Source organism: Leuresthes tenuis, unplaced genomic scaffold (assembly GCF_036924035.1).
Source record: "Leuresthes tenuis unplaced genomic scaffold, fLeuTen1.0.hap1 SCAF_21, whole genome shotgun sequence".
Classification (NCBI taxonomy): domain Eukaryota; kingdom Metazoa; phylum Chordata; class Actinopteri; order Atheriniformes; family Atherinopsidae; genus Leuresthes; species Leuresthes tenuis.
The window spans coordinates 30,863,248-30,881,582 of NW_027325375.1; the positions used below are offsets into that span (position 1 = coordinate 30,863,248).

An 18,335-nucleotide genomic window follows, 5' to 3' on the forward strand; every position below is an offset into this window, starting at 1 on the left:
GTTGCGACATCCTGACACGAAGTGGGTGGAAGCACCGTCCCAAACTGAGCTCTCACCTCACACTCGTATTCTTTCATCAAGGAAGTTGGCTGTCGGTTTGTGCTGCGCGGCGCCGGACACAGAGGTGAGTGTGTTTCCCTTCACGTTTTGATCAGAACCAGGTTTTACGGGTCAGGTGACAGTTTGTTTGAGATCCGGTGATGTTGAAGTTATTTCAGAGTCAGCCACAGTTTGGATGCGTGACGTCGACGCTCATCTTCACTGTTTGTCACACAGAGGCGTCTGACAGGCTCCGAAACAACTAATTCAAAGCGGCGTTTCCGTGTATTTACACAAAGAAACAACCTGAGAACCAGTGTTTAAACATCTCAGGATTTTCCGCCAGCTCGTTCGACTGGTCGGGCGTGTTTTATGTTCTCAGAGCGGGAGAGAAAACGGCAACAGGTCACAAATATGTGGAAGTGCTGAAGGTTACAGATGAGAGGCAGAAATTGGAATTCAGATAAACCAACAAAGTTTAATGTTGTGTCACTGATCAGGTGTCACCGATCAGGTGTGACTGAAAGGGTGTGGCTGAGGTCCAACCTCCGCAGGTAGGATTTACATGAGGGGAAGAAAACGAGTCCCGCAGGTGCCCCGAGTCAAGTTGCACCTTCAGTAAACTCAGCACCAGACTGACTAAAAGTCTCTAGTCTGTAATATGATGTTCGAGGCTGCTTTCACAATCTGGAGCTTCCCTTGAAGTCCCTCATGTCACAACCTCTGCAGGGGATTTTCAGGGTTTCACTGACCTGAGCCGCGTTTTTCAGACAGAAACCGAAGCCCTCAGTAATCCTGCGAAAGCTGCTGATTTATCTAATTACCCTGGATGGGACTGAAGCTTTTCCTAACTGTAACAGAGGTGTTCTATATCACCATCTAACAAACACAAGCTCAAGCAGATACATATGATGGCGTCCGTTTGGATGAAATGTTAAGAAACGCTGGGAAGGAAAAATATGTACAGGTCACTAAAGAGACTAAAGAAGACAAAAACTCCATTTCCAGAAAAGTTGGTAACTTTCTAAAAGCAACAATAACCCAAATCTGTAGTTTGATTAGTTTGAAGAGAAACACATCAAGAATGTGCTGCAGCAACACGCTGAGAAATAAAGAAATAAAGACATAAAAGTTTATAGAATCTACAGCAACAGCTTCTGGAGCTTCTCCAAGCAGCAGGTTACCTGCTGACAGGTGAGGGTGTCAGGATTGGGTGTAAAAGCAGCTTCCACCAAAGGTTCAGCCTCTCCAACAAGGATGGGTCGTGGCTCACCGCTTTGTGCCAAACTCCATCAGAGAATCATCAATAAGTTCAGGAAATATTCCTCAGAGTCAGACTGTAAAGAACTTTGGTCTTTCAGCATCTACAGAGCAGGATATTGGGAACAGATTCAGGGAGTCTGGGGAAACCTCAGTGTGGAAAGGCCAAGGACAGAAAGCCCTGCTGGATGAGCTCGGAGCCCTCAGGCAGCACTGCAGGAGAAACCGTCAGGCCACCATGATCCATACAGCCACATGGGCTCAGGAGGAGCTGGGAAAAGCATTTCCACTCAACACAGTCCACGGCTGCATCCAGAAATGTGAGCTGAAGCTGCATCACACCAGGAGGAAGCCATATGTCAGCTCTGAGAAGAACCACGGCCCAGTTCTCTGGACTCCAGCTCATCTCAGAGGGACAGAAAGACAGTGGACACGTGTTCTGTGGGCAGATGAGTCCACGTTTCAGCTGCTTCTGGGAAAAACTGCTGAGAAAGAGCATCCAGCTGTTCTCAGAGGAAGGTTTAAAGCCAGCGTCTGTGATGGTCTGGGGCTGCAGCAGAGTCCAGGGCATGGAGGGCTTCATCTGGGTGAAGGTACCACTGATGCACAGCTGGATGTTGGAGTTCTGCAGAGACAGATGCTGCCATCAAGGTGCCGTCTTTTCCCGGGAGGTCCGTGGTTATTTCAGCAGGACGATGCCAGACCTCATTCTGCAGGACTTCCAGCAGCTTCAGACACACAGATGCTTCAGATTCTCCATTTGTTTGTTTTTTAAAGAATCAGTGAAGAAACTAAACCTTTTTTACAACTTTTTTTGCAGCTTTTGCACAAGATATTTCTTCACCCTGTATTTCAGTTTTTATTCATTCTCCTGAACACTTGACATACGTTGTGAATCTTTTTGAGACTTTCAGCAGAAACTATTTTAGGTTCTAAATACTGAAAATGACTTTTTTTTACATAAAATCAGCTTTGTTTTTTTCCAGAAAAGGGTCTGGAGAATCCGGAGAGAACCTTCCTCTCAGTTTTCTGTGTTGCAGATGTGTTCTCATCACTGGAAACACTTCAGAGTGGCTCAGAAAGCAGGCACACTGAGAGAATAGACCCTGTAGCTCGCTACTTAACTGTTGTTGAGGCTGTTTTTGTGGGGATTTCAGTACCGTGTCTCAGATTGTGACTGAAATGACAACAAATGTGAGGAAAGCATCACACAGGTCAGCAGAAAAGAGTCTGAAGCAGCAGCTGCTGTCATCACAGACACCGGTTCACCTTGAATTTAACGGAGAGTTTCCGGCCCCGTGCACACATGGGATCATTAGCAGACTCAACAGATATTTGCAGCATCACATGCAGACATCAGCGCACGTTTGAATGATGGATTTACTTTTGTTTTTCACATTTAAACTCAGAGCTTAACCTTAAACTAAAGAGCCGGTTCGAACAATCAAATGCATGTTTTCAGTGTTCATTCAGCCACCAAATATTTCATTGGATCTGGTGTTAAAGGGTGAAAACTGCAGTTATTTAGGCAGTCACTGCACTTTTAGAAGACTTTAAGCAGCTCGTTGTCTCGTGACGGAAAAAACCCACAAACAAAGATACAAGAGAAAATTTAGAAGCGTTGGAGGCTTTTTGTCTCAATGGGACACGTATAAAATGTCTTTTATCTTTGAGCATCTCTAACACAAATTTCTCGGACTTTTATTGCATTTTTTTCTCATTCATTGGAAAGAGGAAGTTGAACTTTGTGTGATTGGATCCTTTATTTGAACTGAGTGGATTACATCAGTCCGTGTGACTGAATGGCAGCAGCTGACCTGTAAAGCATAACCTCAGGTGTCCAGGACACAGCTACCTGCGGCTTTACTGCCTCTCAGGTGTGTTTTGTTGACACACTTCATGCAGCAGTGTCTGACATGGAAAAACTGCCCCTGCTTTGTATGTTTATGGTCAGTGTAGATATGCTGTTTAGAGTGAAGGAAGTGCTCGTTCCCCTTTTGTGTGTTGCTGCATCTTCCTTTTTGTCGACTAAAAAAAACGAACATTTAAAACCACAAGATCATGAGAAAAAAGTGCTTTTTATGTGGTTTGTCTACTTTTTCATTGCCTGCGTCAGAAAATAGAACCACATCTGGATGTTACCATGAAAAGACACCTGGATAGAAACAAAATGTTGTGCCTTCCACAATCCTCTCAAACACAATATTCCCTCTAACTGATACGAGGAAACAGCCAGACCTGAAGACTCAACAGACTTCTCAGTCATTAGGAATTCCTGGGTAGGATGGATCCCTCCGAGTGGGACCTCAGCAGCGGTCTTCGCCTCTAATTAACAACTAAATAAATGTTAGCTTAACAGTCAGTTATCCTGGCTATCTTTACCCTATTGTACTCGAATGATAACAACTTCACAGTAACAACATGTGTTTAGTGCATATTACACCAACTTTGATCCATCTTCCATGTGCACTGTCCTGGATGTGCACAAAGGATTGTGGGTGTTTTAAAAAACACAGTAGATAAGTGGAAGCGTCCTTGAAATTTCCCCAAATAAAGGTTTAAGTGCCCTTGACATTGAAACAGTGGCTTGGCAGGATTTTATGGCGTGGCATGTTAGAAATTTAAAGATCCTGCCTTGACTCTGAAGAGCCTCCTTATACTGAAGTGAAAAGTAGTCAAAGTTTTGGAACAGTAAATGTTTACCATCCGGTAAATGAGATTTATCAGAATAGTTCACAGTCTGAGCTTTGAATAACGCTAGAGGAAAAGTGAAAGTATCACCAAAGCTACAGGGATTTATCCTTTAGGAAAAATGAATATCTGTACCAAATTTTACGGCTTTCTATCCAGTAACTGATGAGCTAATTCTGTCTGGACCAAACGGTTAAGCTATTAGCATGTGTGGCTAACTGTAAATATGCTCGGAACAATATGAGGGAGATAAATGTGTTCTTTTTCCATCTAACGCATCACTGCTGACAACATTCTCACTTGAACTTTAATCTCTGTCCAGATGAGCAAGACTGAGACAAACAGCGAGAACTGCATTCAGGTTTCCAAGAAGGCCAAAATGAGCGGCGACACGGCGAACTTGCACCTGGACGGCATTCCTCCGGACATGCTCACTCAGGTAGGTGTCACCTGAGAAGGAAATCTGAATGTGTAGTTGCTTTGCAGATGAACAACAGTCAGTATTACACAACTAATGTGGTGGCTATGCTATGCTGACATTGCTAACATCCAGATGAGAGATTAGCATGAATGCTAATCCTATTTTAGCGTGTTAGCATGCTAATGTTTGCTAATGTAGACATTTTGTCCCTGTGTTTTGTAAAAATTATAAAGGTTCATGGCCCTCACATATGCTTTTAAAATGAAACCAACAACATTTCTAATTCACACACAGATAATTAATCCAGCAGGCAGTTCCTCGTTTTAACCGAATTAAAAGAAAGACTAAAAACAGTCGACAGATTTGGTGTGACTCCATCATATTACACTTACTGTCTGGGATCCTCTGATGAGGAAATCTCAGATTTCATTTGTCTGACTCATGGGAGGATCAGGCTGTTTTTGATCACTTCAGTCATGACTTTATTTCCTGTAATTTACAAGAGAGACGTCCCAGTTTTCAGCTGTTTAACTCGAGTTCAAAAGGTCAAACGAAGACAAAGCGAGTTGTGGCCAACGCTCGTCTTTATTCTCAGAGGTTTCCATAACATCTGATGGGACACCAGTGTTCAGCCCTAAAGAAATCATTTATTTTTCTGTTAAAACTCTCTCTTACTTGTTGCTAATTATTTGTTTTTACCATTTGTCCACTTTGGACATCATCTGTTGTCATGCTGCTGTATATGTTCAGATATTAGTAAATTCGTTATTATTATAGATATTAATTCATTTCAAATTAGGCTTCTTCTGTCTTTATTTAAAGATGTATTATACCTCTGTTTCTCACTGTCCTGTTGAAGTTTGTCTTTTGTTTATTTGATCATTTTTCATTGATTTATTGGTCTGTATTTACCTTAAATATCATCCTCGGCACACTCACAGCTGCCTCCACCTCAGTCTAAACATCACATCGTCATCATTTTTGGTGCTTTGGCTTCAAACATCTCCCACACAGTTCCTCCCATCTTAATGAAGAGTTATGCTGGAAATTTCCACTTCCAGGCTGATAATCTGATAAAGTAACTGTTTACCGAACAGTTTTTATCTCCTTTGAGGGATTTTATCAGTCAGTAAATCATCTTTTTGTGCGTCTTTTAATAATCCAGACTATGACGATGGTGGAATGAAGCGAGGATGGAGCTTGTCTGTTTTAAAGCAGGAAAGAGCATGTAGTGACACGAGACGGAGGGAATCGGAGGCTGAGAGTAGAGGAAAGAAGCGAGATTCAAGCAGACACGCCTCTGGAAAATTACAGCAACTCGTACAGCTGAGACAAAGACTGGAGTGGGTGTGGAACTGAGTTTTATTCAAAAATCCCAGTTCAGCTCTTATTATCGTGGGCTGTTTGGAAATATCAGCTTTCATTGGTTTCAGGGTTTAGTTTGTCAGAACAGGGCGGGTCATCAGGCTCATACGGGGGGGTCGGGCAGCGCTCCACACACAGATTGCTCAATCCAGCCCTAAATGCTGTCTCTCACGTGTAAATTTCGTCATTTGGCTGAAACCGGCAGCCTCACCGTCTGATGCTTCGAGCCTGTTCTCGTCTGGTTTCTTTTCCCAGGTTTATGATCCAGTTCTTACAGAAACAGCCGCAGCAGAGCTGCCCAAACTTGCCCGAGGTATTTCAGACTCATACAGTAAGAAGAACATGTGTGATGTCATTAAAAAAGCGCCCTGGCTGCCAAGCTAAATACTTACCATCCCAGCACATGGCCTCCATGTTGGAACACAGAAGTGTTTTTCCCAACTAACTCCCACACGGCTCTCAGGGAGAGTTTGAAGCTGCTTGTTGGGCTTCAGGAAGATAAACCGGCACAAGCTGAAGTGAAAGAATACTTCAACAGACCATTAAGGACCTGCTTATTCATAACAGGAACCAGTAAAGCAAGAAAAATGAAAGTAATTTATACTATATCTGCTTACTTCTCAACAGCATTAAACTGGATGTGACCTGACCTCTGACCCTGACCTGAAGCCTGATGAGCTTTTTATCTGATTTCATCCTTTTCAGGTTTAATCTCTCGGTGGTTTTTATTTCATCTTTCTAGTTTTCTTTAAAGGACGATGAAGAAAGGTTTTTCTCTCTTTCTTTCACTCACTTTTCTATTAAAACAACCACATCACCTGCTTTTGCAGGAAGTGGCCATAGATGCTGGTTTTGATAGTGTTAGAACAAGCTGGAAACATCTTAAGTTAAACAAAGTATTTATTCGTGCTCACATGTAAAGCTTATTCCAGCGCTGGAGCGACAGAACTCCCGCAGGAAACCCGTCAGGCCGAGCCCCGATATCCGGAAACATTTCATATTTATATTCAGCTTCATCTCACACAGGTTGGACTCACACTTCAGAGTATAATTGGCCAGTTTTTAGTGGCCTGAACAGGCCAACCACTGTCCTCGTCGTGCTCTTTGGATGTGATAAACAATGTGTGAGTGCTGTTTTAGGCGTGGATCTAATGTTCCAGACCTATCTAATCCAATAGAGATGCTTTGTCTGACCCAGTTGTTTTGTCTTGCTTTGTCTTCCTAAAGTCTTGTAAATGGAATTTATTTCTACAGCCCTTTACAACAATCCATTTCGGTACCAAAGTGCTTTACATCAGATAATAAATAAAGAAAAGAATAAGTAAAAAACAATAAAATAACAGTAAAAGCAAAAAAATACCACAAAATTGAATAAGATAAGATAAAAGTGTCACCATACTACTAGATTTTAAAAGCCATCTGAAATAAGTAGGTTTTTAGCCCAGATTTAAAGAGGCCCAGGTCAGAAATAAGACGCATCTCGGGGGGGCTTATTCCAGAGCCTGGGGGCAGCAACAGAAAAGGCTCGGTCACCCCAGGGCTTGTATTTTAACCTGAACACTTCCAGCTAAAGTTGATTTGTTGACCTCAGAGCTCTGCCAGGGTTACAGTTAAAAGCTCAGATAAATACGATGGGGTGAGGCTGTTAAGAGCTTTAAAACCAAACTTTAAAAGTTTAAAATCAGTTCTATGAAGGACAGGAAGCCAATGAAGGGAGTTAAGAACAGAAGTGATACGTCTGTTAGTGTTGGTTAAAAGCAGCATTTTGCACAAGTTGAAGTCGACTGAGAGAAGTCTGGGAGACGCCGACATAAAGCGCTTTGAAGTAGTCTTGGACTGTTTAAGGAGCAGAGTGGAAAAGTACCACCGAGGAACATAGGTTATAACAGTAGATTTGAACAAATCCTATTAATGATGAGAAAAACACAAACAGAAAATACTTCCAGTTTACTTCCTGTTTCTGACCTCGTGTTGTTCTGAAGCAGCCGAGAAAATTAGAAAAACACAGGCTGTAAATGCAGATAAATGTAGTCAATGCTACGTTCTGCGGGGGGGGGCAGATATCAGGGCCTGAAAGAGAGGTGGGAACTATTCCGGGACACTTCAGTTAAACCTAAAGTGGAACCACGATCTGATGCTCCGTCTCACCTTTGACCCCCAGCAGGATCATAAAGCTCACCTGTCCTGGTCCACCTGTACAGAAACACATGCAGCTCGTTGCTGCACACTCGTGCACACTCGTGCACACTTTTAAAAACCCGTGCAGTGTTTTTCCAGCTGGGACGGAAGCAGTGAACACAGGAAGAGAGGAGTGAATTGTTGCTGGCATCTCCAGAGGATCGTTACCGTCTGCACCAGCCAGGCGTCTTCCTGCATCTCTGAAACATTTCCCCTGAAGCTCAGACCAGCTCGCTCTTACAAAACAGCTCCGGGTGTGTCGCTGCCATTTATTTTCTGAAGATAAAGACGTTGGTTAGTGAAGACAGCGAGAATCATTTCTCTGGAAAAGCTGCTCGAAGGCTTTCGGTTGTTAGTTTAGTTCTGTTTGGGTAAATTAATTTATCCGCTGCTGCTTTAATAAACAATAAGCTCCATCCCTGTTCAGTCTTTTTCTAACTGTGCTGTCATGACCTTTAACTTTTAACATGCTAACTGAGGCCTGGAGAGTCTGAGATGTATGACCTTTAACCTTTAACATGGTAACTGAGGCCTGTAGAGTCTGAGATGTAGCTCTGGGCTTTTTCACCTTGGGGTGACCTTTAACCTTTAACATGGTAACTGAGGCCTGTAGAGTCTGAGATGTAGCTCTGGGCTTCTTCACCTTGGGGTGACCTTGCTGGGACGTCCACTCCTGGGAAGATTGACAGCTGTCCTGAATGTTTTCCACTTGTGAATAATCTTTCTCTCTGTAGAATGATGGACTCCAGATAGTCTGGAAATGGCCTTATAACCCTTCCCAGACTGATGGGCAGCAGCAGCTGCTTCTCTGAGATCATTGCTGATGTCTTTCCTCCTTGGCATCGTGTTAAACTGGCAGAACTCCTGCTTTTATAGAGCTGCTCACACTGACTGAGGATCAGTTAATCAGAGCATTGATCAGTTAATCAGAGCATTGATCAGCAGCTCCTGGCTGCTTCTTACTGTGGAAGCAGGAAGGGTTCACTTAGTTTTTCTCACACTGCTTCTGTGTTTTTGTTAAAACTGAATAATGTCACATTGTGATATGTCATGTGTAAAAATGTCTCCTGGATTATCTGCAAAACGATCAGAGAAGCTGCCTCTGAGTTTAGTTTTCTGAGTTTGGATCCCAGTTGACTTTCCTTCGTTCTTTTTTCAGTTGACTGGATTCGATTACACTGATTATATTGTTGGTTAAACCTGTAATAGAGTACGGGGAACTGAACACTGTGTTACAAACTGACACCTAATTGTCTTTAAAAAAATGCACAATTTCAAATGAAATATTTTAATTGTGAGCTGTTTTTTTAAAAAAATGACTTAATAAATGAAGGATTCTGTTTGTTGGTGGTTTGATAACTGAACCAGACTAAGAAAAGTTTCCCCTTTTGACGTAATAAACCACAACAGCTGATGTTCAGGTTGAATTTACTTCATTTCAAAAGCCATTAAGGACTTTTTATGTCAGATTCTGTGTAGGAATTCTGTTTTCCAAAGTATTAAATAGTTTAATCATTTCACATTATAGTTCCAAGTAGAATCTGTTGTAATCTTCTTCTTCTGCCCTTTATTCAAGTATTTGCAGCAGGTTTTGCAGCAGCTCTGTCACATGACCCCTGGGGTGGGTTTCCATTATGTGTTGATTTGTATGAACTTGAGAATCGATCTAACTCCTCCCACTGATCTAAAACTGCAGCATCGCTGACTGACTGTTGGCTGTGAAAAATGCTGCCATCTGGTGGTGAAACAGCGAAACTGCCTGAAACTGAATGAGTCTGCCTCCTTCTGCAGGTGGAAAACTATCTGGAGCCTTTCCGTCTGTCTCTGGATAAGCTGAAGGAGGTTTCCGCTCGCCTGAGGAAAGATATGATCCGAGGTCTGGGCAAACACACGCATCACAGGGCGGCCGTCAAGATGCTGCCGACCTTCGTCAGGGCGACGCCGGATGGGACGGGTACTGACTTCCCTTTTTAGTCACACACCTTCAGTTCAGGTCCTCTGAATTCACTCATAAACATTTCTAAAGGAAGTTTATTGACAGATTTCTTGGATTGTTTGAGAGAAGGTAATTGTTTAGTTGATTCAAAGAGCCCAAATTATGCTAATTCAGGAGTTCATCATTTTATTTTTAGAGTCTATCAGAATCGCTAAGTGTTGCAGCACTTCTTGTCACTTTCAGTCTGAAACGCTTCTGTCCCTTTAAGACCACCTTTTCCAAAGACCCGCTCTGCTCTGATTGGTCAGATGGTGGAGTTTAAGGCAGCTGCTCGCTCTTTGAGGCGTGGCAAGCTCGGCTCTAAGCAGGGACTTTGCAGATGTTGCACGTTCAGAGGCAGCGTCGTCTGCAATGAACTGATGTAGACACAAAAAACAACACTGTGACACAAAGTGAGGATGAAACCACCCGACACCAGGCCTTCATCACCTGCTTGTTTGCTCCTCCTGGCAGAGAAAGGTGACTTCCTGGCGTTGGATCTGGGTGGAACAAACTTCAGAGTCCTTCATGTCCGTGTGATGGAAGAGGAGCAGAGGGTTCTGAAGATGGACAGTCAGATCTGCGCCATCCCACAGGAAATCATGCAGGGACCCGGAGAACAGGTGCTTAAAGTCGGACAGTCTAAAAATCAGTAGAGCAAAACAAAGTCAGAAAGTCTAAAAATCAGTAGAGCAAAACAATGTCAGAAAGTCTAAAAATCAGTAGAGCAAAACAATGTCAGAAAGTCTAAAAATCAGTAGAGCAAAACAATGTCAGAAAGTCTAAAAATCAGTAGAGCAAAACAATGTCAGAAAGTCTAAAAATCAGTAGAGCCAAACAAAGTCAGAAAGTCTAAAAATCAGTAGAGTCAAACAAAGTCAGAAAGTCTAAAAATCAGTGGAGCAAAACAAAGTCAGAAAGTCTAAAAATCAGTAGAGCAAAACAAAGTCGGTAAGTCTAAAAATCAGTAGAGCAAAACAATGTCAGAAAGTCTAAAAATCAGTAGAGTCAAACAAAGTCAGAAAGTCTAAAAATCAGTAGAGCCAAACAAAGTCAGAAAGTCTAAAAATCAGTAGAGTCAAACAAAGTCAGAAAGTCTAAAAATCAGTGGAGCAAAACAAAGTCAGAAAGTCTAAAAATCAGTAGAGCAAAACAAAGTCAGAAAGTCTAAAAATCAGTAGAGTCAAACAAAGTCAGAAAGTCTAAAAATCAGTAGAGTCAAACAAAGTCAGAAAGTCTAAAAATCAGTAGAGCAAAACAAAGTCAGAAAGTCTAAAAATCAGTAGAGCAAAACAAAGTCAGAAAGTCTAAAATGAGTAGAGCAAAACAAGGTCAGAAAGTCTAAAATGAGTAGAGCAAAACAAGGTCAGAAAGTCTAAAAATCAGTAGAGTCAAACAAAGTCAGAAAGTCTAAAAATCAGTAGAGTCAAACAAAGTCAGAAAGTCTAAAAATCAGTAGAGTCAAACAAAGTCAGAAAGTCTAAAAATCAGTAGAGCAAAACAAAGTCAGAAAGTCTAAAAATCAGTAGAGCAAAACAAAGTCAGAAAGTCTAAAAATCAGTAGAGTCAAACAAAGTCAGAAAGTCTAAAAATCAGTAGAGCAAAACAAAGTCAGAAAGTCTAAAAATCAGTAGAGCAAAACAAAGTCAGAAGAACAAAGGTTTGTTATTATATAATCACAACATCAGCAACATGCTTCTTTAAGATGAATCCTGATTGGAATGATTGACTGATTTGAAAAAACTTTTGTTTTAAAAAGCATCACATTTTATGATCTGATAAACTTAATTTATTTAATTAAAGGTACAAACTAGAGATAGACCAAATACGTTTTTTTCAGGGTCGATACCGATTATTAGTAGTCAAGGAGGCTGATATTTGGAGCCGATATTCATTTGCATTAAAAGTAAAAATATCATCAGTATCTCTTATAAAGTTAACTGAAAGTTTATATAAATAAATAGCTTCCTGAAGTTTTATAAAGTAAATTAACAAAGTTAAATAAAATATGCACAGAAATGAGTCTCAAATCAATTAGTGCCAAATGAGCAGCAACAGATTGGGCGGCAACCGTCATTCCGACAAGGCTTTCCGTTAGGAAATGTGCAAAAAGACGTGTGTACAGATGTGATACAGTCTTTAAAAGCGTAATTAAAGCTTCTCCCCCTCTCTCTCTGTCTGTTATTCTTCAAAGCTTGAGATGTTTGAATGATATTAGATTGATATTGAATGATAATTTAAGGGTCAAATCTACAGTCGGAGGGGAGGATCAGGTGCAAACAGCTGCATGAAAGAATTTAGACCCGAGTTAGGAGCAGGAACACCAAACGCTGAAGCCAAATCTAAAGAAAATGTGTCTTTCTGTCCGCCCGTCTGTCTTCTGTCCAGCTATTCGACCACATCGCTACCTGTCTGAGTGAATTCCTCGACTCTCAGGAGCTGAAAGGGCAAACTCTTCCTCTGGGCTTCACCTTCTCCTTCCCCTGTGAGCAGAAAGAAATCGACAAGGTGTCATGTTTAAACTCAACCAACACACAGCAGTTTGTTCTGCAATTCAATCAGAATCACTGACACAATTTACCCCAAAAGTCTCTCACCTGATCTTCACCTCAACACTGTTTCTACAGGAGATGTGAACATTTTGTCCTGTTTTGTGTGCAGAGCATCCTGATCCGCTGGACTAAAGGCTTCAGCTGCTCCGGGGTCGAGGGGGAGGACGTGGTGAAGCTTCTGAAGGAGGCCATCCGCAGGAGAGGGGTCAGTCCGTAACACCGATCATCTCTTTGAGTGTCTGAATGCTGCTGTGACCCAGTTTAAAAGGCTTCTCATATGAGCCAAAGCACCACGATATGTGGTTTGCACATTATTAATGTTAAATGTTTGTCACCATCTCATCTCAGGACTATGACATTGGTTCGGTTGCCATGGTGAACGACACAGTGGGCACGATGATGAGCTGCGGCTACAGGGACCAGAGCTGCGAGATCGGCATGATCATTGGTAACCATGCACCTGAAATAATTATATGAAAGACTTCAGAATCAGAAATCGCTTTATTTCGCCAAATGTACAAAGTACTCAGGAATTTGACCTCGTAACAGCGCCTCAGAGCAATAAATAACAAATTAGAAATAACAATAAAAATATGGTAAATGAACAATATGTACAATTTGAATGACAGTTGGTTGACCAGGAGTATGTACAGGATGGCAGGAATGAGATGTCCTTATTTAAGAGGGTGGTGACCTGGGGGAAAAAACTGTTCAAGTGCCTGGTGGTTTTGGTTCTGATGGACCTGAACCTGCGACCTGATGGGAGGGGAGTGAACAGGGAGTGAGCTGGGTCCTCCACTATCCTCCTGGCCTTCTGCCGGGATCGTGCAGAACACACACAGGCTCCTGTTCTCGGCCCGTGAGGCGGTTTGCTGTTCGCACGATGCGCTCCAGTCTGTTCTTGGTGTGGGCAGAGATGCAGGGTACCACACAGTGATGGAGGAGGTGAGGACACTCTCAATGGTGGCTCTGTAGAAGTGGGAGCGAACCTTGGGGGAGTGTTATAAAAATTAACTAACAGACAACGGTATGAAACCAAGAAATCCCTCAGAGGCCTCAGAATTTTACTTGCAAGGGGAGAACAACACACGAACCTTCTCTCTGCAGATTCACAAGAGTTCTTCAACGAGTCATTGCCTCCCTTTAGCTTTTATTGGGTGACACACACATACATAAAATCTTCTACTAGCTTTCATGTGCCCAGGTCTGGTATGTCTCCTGAGTTTGGAGGCATCTCCTTATTTGGGGAGCTATAAAGATAACAATCAGTGGGGAGACAACATTCCTTCTTAAAACACAGTTCTCTTTGTCTCCCAACTTCTCCTTGTGAAGTTTTGATATGAAATGGCCTCTCTGGCTGTGACTTTTATTTAATGATAATAAGCAAACCTTTCTGACAGGGAGACATAAATCTTGCGGAGCAGTCTGAGGAAGAACATCCTGCTTGATGACCTTGGAGGAGTGTGTCTCCCACTGAAGGTCGCTGGTGGTGCCGAAGAGCTTCTCAGAGCTCACCACCTGAACTGCGGAGCTGTTGATGACAAGTGGGGGATGGGAGGGTGGGTGTTTCCGGAAGTCTATGACCATCAAGGACGCCGATGAGACAGCGTACAGGGACACGGCGTCACAGCTGGCAGCGTGGTGTACACGCAACAATCTGGAGCTCAACACCAACAAGACGGTAGAGATGGTCATAGACTTCCTTGGGTAGTAGATCTTTTTCCTTCCCTTTCCTTCCCAAGAATGCTTGTAAGTAGCGCAGGAATGCTAATCCCTAGGTTAGAGATGTGATACTAACTGTCCAAGGAGGGGAAAGGGAAGGAAACCACGCTGCCAGCTGTGACGCCGTGTCCCTGTACGCTGTCTTCGGCGTCCTTGATGAGGCCCAGGACCGTGGTGTCATCCGAAAACTTGACCAGCTTGAAGGACGAGTTGCTGGAGAGGCAGTCATTGGTGTACAGGGAGAACAGGTAGGGGGAGAGGACATGACCTTGTGGAGCACCAGTGTTGGTAATGAGGGAGGCCGACAGGTGGCTGCCGGCCTGTTGTTGCTTCCTGTTGGTGAGGAAGTCAGTGATCCACTCACAGATGGGGCTGGGTACATGTGGCTGTAGCAGTTTGGTGTGCAGGCGGTCTGGGAGGATGGTGTTGAAGGCCGAGCGGAAGTCCACGAACAGGAGCTCGGCTAGTCCAGGTGCCTGAGTATGTGGTGGAGGCAGAGGTTGATGGCGTCGTCAACTGAACTATTTGCTCCGTAGGCAAACTGTAAAGGGTCCAGGAGGGGTCCGTGATTGGTTTGAGGAAAGAAAGGATGAGCTTCTCAAAGCTCTTCATGACCACAGATGTCAGGGCGACAGGTCTGTAGTCATTCAGGCTCATTATCCTGTCCTTCTTTGGAACTGGGACGATGATGGATGTCTTGAGCCGAGGTGGCACACGACATTCAGAGATGGACCGGTTAAAGATGTCTGAGAACACTGGAGACAGCTGGGTGGCACAGTGCTTCAGTGTTGCTGGGGAGACGCCATCAGGGCCTGGGGCTTTTCTGGGCTTCAGTTAACCGACCACAAAGAGACGATTGCTCCAAAGAGAACTGAGTCATCTGTCATGCTCCTCTTTCTCTGCAGGGACGGGAACCAACGCCTGCTACATGGAGGAGATGAAGAACGTGAAGCGTGTGGAGGGCGAGGACGGGCGGATGTGCATCAACACAGAGTGGGGCGGCTTTGGAGACGACGGCTCCCTCAAAGACATTCTGACGGAATTTGACGAGGTGGTGGACAAGATGTCCATCAACCCCGGCGTCCACACGTAAGCTCGATGATCAGTGCTAAAACCGTATCTGCAGCAAAGACTTCAAGATAGGGGGGTCCTGACACACCTGGAATCTGCAGAAAGTGCATCAAACAAATAGATAAATATATAAATGAATGTAAAACTGCTAGAGTCGATTTTTGGCCACCAGAGGGCAGCAAAATTCTGAAACTATCAGATGGATTGCCTTGATATTTTGGTGCTTTTCTGTCCTGATCCGCTCTGTTATTCTGTAGCTTTGAGAAGATGATAAGCGGCATGTATCTGGGTGAAGTTGTTCGGCTGCTGCTGGTGAAGCTGACGGAGGAAAAGTTGCTGTTTAAAGGAAAAGCCTCTGATGCCCTGCTGATTCCAGGGAATTTTGAGACAAAGTACATCTCTGAGATTGAGGAGTGAGTGACCTTGTGTTTTGTTCAGTTGTGTCCTCAGGAGGCATTCTTTGATTCCTCTTTATGCCAGTTTGGTTTCTGTGCTAACTGTCTTTTTAACCCTCTCCTGCACGTGTCTCAGGGAGGAAAGTGGTCTGGAAAACACCAAGAGTATTCTGACTAAGTTGAGCCTGGACTGGGATTTAGTTGACGCCTGTGTGGTGCGTCTGGTCTGCGACACGGTTTCTTCACGCTCTGCCCGTCTCTGCGCCGCTGCCCTGGCAACCATCGCCAACCGTATCCGCGTCAGTCGTGGGCTGAACCATCTGAAGACCACCGTGGGAGTGGACGGGACAGTATACAGAAAGCATCCTAAGTAAGATACAACAAAAACATGAAAGAAATTCACATAAATACATTGTGTCATTCTCTGGGTGGATTGCTGTTAGTGAAATGCTTGTGGATGGCCTGGGAATGCTAACCAAATGCTAGGCCTAATAATGCTTGTAAGTAGCACCGGAATGCTAATCCCTAGGTTAGAGATGATACTAACTGTCCAAGGAGGGGAAAGGGAAGGAAAAAGATCAGCTACCCAAGAATGCTAGGGTTAAGCATTTAAGGATGCTAGTTGATAGCTCATAGATGCTAATAGCTAGCTTTGGGATGCTAGTATTTTTAAAGGTTTGCTATGGCACTAGTGGCCTTTATGTCAGACACAGGGAAGGGGGGCAGAGAGATGGGATGAAATGCAGCAAAGAGCCCTAGGCTGGGATGGACTGTGACTTTAGCCTCTGTATGGGCCACCTGCTCAACCAGTTGAGCCACCTCCTTGGGATGCTAGTAGCTAGCCTAAGAACAAAATGAAGGTTAGTCCTGAACCTGGGGATGCCAATGCAATGGATATGCAATGGATACTGGTCACTTGCTATGGGATACTCATTCATTTGAGTTAGAGACGGAGGAGTGAATGAACTTCCTCTGCAGACCTGCACAAGGCTAAACGCCTGAAATGTGTCCTAACTGGGGCAAAGTGTAACACCCAGTGTTGTGTTTAGCTCATCAAATCTCCACATTGTCAGAGCAGTAAGATAGAGCTGCTGCCACGTTGGACCTCTCAACACTTCTCCTCTTTTGTTTTTTCCTCCTCCTACTAGTTTCAGTGATGAGCTCAAGGCGGCAGTGCGCCTCCTCGCCCCCAAGTGTGACATCACCTTCCTCGTCTCAGAGGACGGCAGCGGGAAGGGTGCTGCCATGGTGACGGCTGTGGCACAGCGGCTGGCTCTCCAGTCCCGGCTGTTAGAGGACAGTGACGGTGAGGATGATGAGGAAGATGAAGAGGAGGACCAAGAAGAGGATTAATGAGATGAAGCACTTTAAAGCAGAGCAACTTTTAGCCTTGAAACACAAGTACGAATATTTTTGGAAAGCCTGCAACATTTTTTCTTATCCAAGTAAAGTTAGTAATGTTCTGTAAAAAGATGCAGAAGAAGCTCTCAGATCAGTTAATACAGATAATCTGAATTGATCTTTATTTGACTTTATTAAAAGTAAAGCGTGATCATCAGCTGTGTAATCGATGTATCAGAAGAAGCTAAATGAAACCACATATGTTGCAGTGCAGCTGGTGGGCATCAATAAAAAATACTCATCAGAATTCATTTGTTGATTACTTTTCATGTCAGTTTTCTGCATTTGGGTTGTTCACAAATAAATGTAGTGCATAAAAACGTGTTCCCGATGTATCGTCAGCCAAGTTCATGGCACTGGATATAAACTGCTGTTAGCTTATTCGTGCTGTTTGTACCAAAATGGTGCTTGATCTTGCTTTAGCGCTTGTCTTTTGTGCACAAACGGATCTTAACCTGGTTTAAGATGATGCTTTCTTCTGCTGAAGACTGAAGCACGAAACCTTTGCCCATCAATGTTCAGGGACAAATTTTCTAATAATAAAATGTTTGTTTTGGACAGATTTTTGGATGTATTATTTTTTAATTTGAATGTCTGAATATCAGAAGAAAAGCAGGAATCATCAATGATCGTACCAGCTGTGGAGCGGTACGTAACCTTCAGTCAACACACAGCTGAGTGTTCTGTTCGTCACGGGAGGACATCAGACATATTCTGCATTTTACTTTTCATCTGGTATGAATTAAAGTTCATATTAACACTCTTAGACTTTGGAAAGTATGGAATGTTCTAAAATACAACAAAAAACCTTTTTAAAATTTGTTTGCACTTTTATTCCAGTCCAAAGAAATTATTTTTAGTGTCTTCATGGACCAAATTCATTGTATTGAGAAAGTAGAACCAAACGTACACTCGCAGACACAAAAGGCTCTATCCATGCAGTTCTATACTTTCAGTGCGCGATAATGAGTTTTTAAAGCTTTTGCTTTAGTGAGAGGACCGCCCACCGAGAGTTAAGCAAGAAGTGGTTTCAGAGAGGAGAGTGACCACCCGTTCACAGCCACTGATTAGTCTGATTTCTGGTGGCCCAACGAGGCGATTTACCCTCGGATTTCAGAGTAAGATAAATAACTTTTAAAGACAACAGTTGTGTTGTCTTTTTGGGCTGTAGGTCGGTTAAAGAACGTACAGCTTCCCACTGATTCATGAAGATAAATAAGTACTAAAGACAACAGTTGCGTTTTGTTATTGGGCTGTAGGTCGGT

The 18,335-nt window shown here is 43.3% G+C and overlaps 1 protein-coding gene across 1 annotated transcript; it reads left to right on the forward strand.

Moving 5' to 3' along the window:
* LOC140280315 (hexokinase-2-like) lies at positions 1–17,302 on the forward strand. Its single transcript, XM_072375614.1, has 11 exons — positions 1–124; positions 4,313–4,429; positions 9,746–9,908; positions 10,404–10,552; positions 12,318–12,437; positions 12,591–12,686; positions 12,830–12,929; positions 15,109–15,292; positions 15,532–15,687; positions 15,806–16,039; positions 16,818–17,302. Exons 2-11 carry the CDS (start codon positions 4,313–4,315, stop codon positions 17,020–17,022), a joined length of 1,524 nt encoding a protein of 507 aa, XP_072231715.1. The 5' UTR covers positions 1–124; the 3' UTR covers positions 17,023–17,302.
* The last annotated feature ends 1,033 nt before the right edge of the window (positions 17,303–18,335 follow it).

What these genes read in the sequence shown, in the direction of transcription:
- LOC140280315 (XM_072375614.1), top strand. Translation starts at nt 4,313, where the DNA reads ATGAGCAAGACTGAGACAAACAGCGAGAACTGCATTCAGGTTTCCAAG. An exon ending in AGCAGAAAGAAATCGACAAG is followed by an intron (nt 12,438 to 12,590) that starts GTGTCATGTTTA and finishes TTTTGTGTGCAG; the next exon opens with AGCATCCTGATCCGCTGGAC. An exon ending in ATCAACCCCGGCGTCCACAC is followed by an intron (nt 15,293 to 15,531) that starts GTAAGCTCGATG and finishes GTTATTCTGTAG; the next exon opens with CTTTGAGAAGATGATAAGCG.